Genomic DNA, 4,107 nt, shown 5'->3' on the forward strand with positions numbered 1-4,107 from the left:
GAGCCTGAAAGTTGTCGTTATGACCACCTTGTTACAGATGACGTTTGAGCAACCTCAAAGCCCACCGTCCGGTAGGAAGTGAGCAAGACACTCTCATGGTCTGAGGAACTAAAACACATGCTAACACTCTGTGTTATAACAAATGATTTTAGACGATATGATCACATAGTATAATAGACAAGTATTGGTCGATTCAATATGATTGTTCTTCTAACGTCATACCCTCAATGTTGTTTTAGGACTATCGTTGCACCTAACGATATCCTAAGATCCGGAAAACGTGATCACCAACAACACTTGAGTCGGTCTTAGAGGCGAGACCGGAAACCTATTGTTTACCGTTTATCATTCCACACGTGCATATGAGTTTTCCACTGAATCGCATATTCCAGAATCATAGCAGTTATAGCATGGAATATAAATTCTCAACTATGAATAATGAAAATATAATAATACAATATTATTGTCTCCAGGGCATATTTCCAACAGCGACGACACACGTAGCGCGGGACCCATGCGTCATTTGGGTGGACGCGATGGATTCCGGACGGCCATCTCCTCCTCGGGACAACGTGGGATGAGCCCGGAGTCGACAGGTCTGGAGGTGAAGGACTCGGATCCGCTGTCAGCCATGCCGGAGATCGCCGAACAGGAGTTTGGGTGGCGGAAGGGAGCGAAGGTTAGTGGAGTGAAGTGGCTAGGGTTTGGTCCAGCAAGCAGATGGGAAGGAACATATGTGGGGTCGGATGGTCAGCATGGGTCGAGTCCGACGTGGCGGACGCGCCCGGGCGCCCGCATATCCTCCCCATACTTGGGCTGGATATGAGGGGTGTCAGTCAGCCCGGGCGTGGCTCGTTTGAGGCGCCCGTCTGCGTTGAATTTTTATAAACAGTTAATGACTAGACCGTTCACCGGACGTTTGAGGCGGGTTTTGGGCATCCAACTGTAGATGCTCTAATTACTTGGCTTCGTTGAGGCTCTAATTACTTGGCTTCGTTGAGGTTGATTTGAGTTGTCCATAAACTAAAGCGCCGTCTATAAAGGCTTTGAATATGCGTGCGCTCTGTCTGGTACGTTGCTGGGACAGAAAATAGAGATGCCGCAGTTTTTGTCGCACGCATTGTTGAGTTTCGGTTGAGTACGGTGGAGCGTTTGTGACTTGGGCGCGCTCTCATTCACTACTCTTTGATGAACACTCCAAGTAAATTAATATAAGCATCGAAACATATCGGCCGCAACGAAATGTTTCTGCATATCAGCTTTACTTAACCGCGGGCACTCTCGGTAAATTCAGACATGGCAGGAGCGGACGTGCGACGGCACGGAAGCCACTATAAAATATCCATGACGCTCCATCAAGGCCTCTATAAAACCCAAACACCATACGCAATAGCCATCACAACTCAAGATACAGAGCTAGCTCCTCGCTACCTCGCCAGTCTCCACTGGTTTCTGTACCATCTAAGCTGCTAGGCACGCTTGAACCCAGCCATGGCAAGCCGACCTCTCACTACCTTCCAGCTCACTGCCACTCTCCTCGTGGCGCTTCTCGCTACGTGCCATGCCGGCAGCATCGCCGTGTACTGGGGCCAGAACGACGGCGAGGCGTCACTGGCCGAGACATGCGCGTCAGGGAACTACGAGTTCGTCATCCTCGCTTTCCTCCCCAAGTTCGGCAAGGGCCAGACGCCGGAGCTGAACCTGGCCAGCCACTGCGACCCTTCGTCGGGTGGTTGTAGAAGCCAGAGCAAGGACATCAAAGCGTGCCAGCGACGCGGCGTCAAAGTCCTGCTCTCCATCGGCGGTGGCGACGGGAGCTACGGCCTCTCGTCCCCAGGAGACGCCCGGCAGGTTGCCATGTACCTCTGGAACAACTACCTCGGCGGCGCGTCGTCGTCCGGTCCCCTCGGCAACGTCGCGCTCGACGGCATCGACTTCGACATCGAGCTCGGCAGTGCCAAGTTCTGGAACAACCTGGCCAGGTAAGCTGGAGCAACTAGCTCACACCCGCGCGCCGTTCGAACTAGTCGTCGTGTATCGACGTGTACGTGCTCATGTATATTGGCGCCATGTGCACAGGGACCTCAAGGACTTGGGCAAAAACGGCGGCAAGACGGTGCTCTTGAGCGCGGCGCCGCAGTGCCCGTTCCCCGACGAGTGGGACGGCGGTGCGATCAGCACGGGGCTGTTCGACTTCGTATGGGTGCAGTTCTACAACAACGAGGAATGCCAGTTCAGTGCGGGGCGTAAGGCATTCATGGACGCGTGGAAGAAGTGGGAGTCGGTGCCGGCGGGGAAGATCTTCCTGGGGCTGCCGGCCTCCAAGGACGCGGCGGGCACCGGGTTCGTCCCTGCCAGCGAGCTCACTTCACGTGTGTTGCCGCTCATCAAGGGCTCTCCAAAGTACGGTGGTGTCATGCTGTGGTCCAAGTTCTATGACGACCGCACGGGCTACAGCTCCGCCATCAAGAGCGACGTGTGATTCTCGTGGCTATATATGTTCGTCCCGGCGATGTTGCATGTGGGCATTTGTGTACTATGTCGTTTGTCCTTTCCATGTTTGTGTTGTATTCTTTTTATGTGCATATTCTTTGTTGATGTCTCGGCATTGTTATTGGAGAGCCCAGTGTAGTTGGCACTAGATGGTAGCGGTGTGTACCAGTATTTCAGCACAATAAAAATCACGCAACAGTTTGTAAATTGTTGTTTTATGTTCTCTCCTAAACTATTATGGCTGGCTCTTCTTTCTTTCTTCCTTTTTGCGAAAAGAGAAAACTCGTTGGCCCCTCTATGGATTGATGCACACACATCCATCTCTATTGTGAATACTACTTTAAGAGTGTGTTTGGTTGGATCCCTCCCCGGGACAGGGATAGCCATTTTTACAGTGGCCGCCACCCGTTTGGTTCAAGGGTGAGGAGGGACATGGGCAGCTAGATGCTCCGAATATTCCGTGAAAACCAGGCTATTCCCAATCGCGAAAATGTGGTGGACGGCGCCAACCACCCCTATGCCCGCGTCGCGGGCAAAACGTTTTTTTTTTTGTTTATAGGTGCACCTAGCCGATCCCCTAAACTTAGTGGGGTAAAAAACTGCAAAGGTTTTGTGTCCTACTTGCATGAACTTCAAACACTTTACAATATATACCATAAAACATTCAAATTAAAACATGCATAACATAACCGTTAATAAGCATATATATCATCACGAGTTTCAAATTGATGTCACCTCCACGGAGTTGTTGTAGTAGTCCGCAATTCTCTTCCAAAACATAGCCTTAGTTTGATCCGTTTCAATTGTTGCAGCCATGAAGATGTTCATCCAAGCATAGCATAGAGTAACATCCTCAGCTTGATTATAGTTGTGAGTTCGTGACCTTGACAACCTCGTACTTGCTCCGAATGATCCCAAATTGAATCGTAACTGAGACCATCTAGCCCATCGTAGTCGATGACTCCAAAGACGCTAAAAATTCGGCCGTGTTGATCTCCACACTACGACAACAAAACGAATGAGCCATCGGTTGGAGCCGGTGCTTGTGGCCGATGGAGCTTTTTCATCCCCAACCTTTTTTTCGACGCGGACGACGGTGCGGGGTGGTTTTCGGCGGCAACAAGCTGGCGGCGGTGGCCGGTGGGGTGGCATAAGCGTCTTGACAATCCATTCCGGCGATTGGGCTGATCATCAGTGGCGAGGCGACACATGGGGGCGGCAACGACGGAAATGGCAGAGTCGCGAGGGCGGGAGATAAAGGTGGGCAACTTTTACTCGGCCGAGCAAAAGCTGAGTATATTTAGGCGGCTTGGAGGGGATTTTCAGCGGGGTAGTAAAAAGTTGTCCTCCATTATAGGTTTTAGGAGTTCGGCTAGGTGTGACATAGAGGAGCAAAACCTAAATTTTACTCCTCTATAGCCAGATAGTGGATCAGCTAGAGTTGGCCTAAGGGCTAATCTTACCCACCCAACCAAACAAAAAAGGCTATCCCCACCCAGCTGGTTGGGGATACCCATAACCAGCCTAGCCCGTCCCTTGAACCAAACACAACCTGGCTGGATAGCAGCACCGCCACAATAAAAGTGTTCCGCTTTCTCGTTTAGGTGTGTGGCT

General features: G+C 51.3%; 1 protein-coding gene across 1 annotated transcript; it reads left to right on the forward strand.

Moving 5' to 3' along the window:
• The first annotated feature begins 1,411 nt into the window (after positions 1–1,411).
• On the forward strand, positions 1,412–2,700 carry LOC123079834 (acidic endochitinase). Its single transcript, XM_044502656.1, has 2 exons — positions 1,412–1,982; positions 2,080–2,700. The coding sequence occupies exons 1-2, from the start codon at positions 1,492–1,494 to the stop codon at positions 2,480–2,482; spliced, it is 894 nt and encodes a 297-aa protein (XP_044358591.1). The 5' UTR covers positions 1,412–1,491; the 3' UTR covers positions 2,483–2,700.
• Positions 2,701–4,107: the final 1,407 nt, after the last annotated feature.

The sequence above is a fragment of the Triticum aestivum genome, chromosome 3D (assembly GCF_018294505.1).
Source record: "Triticum aestivum cultivar Chinese Spring chromosome 3D, IWGSC CS RefSeq v2.1, whole genome shotgun sequence".
NCBI classification, from domain to species: Eukaryota; Viridiplantae; Streptophyta; class Magnoliopsida; order Poales; family Poaceae; genus Triticum; species Triticum aestivum.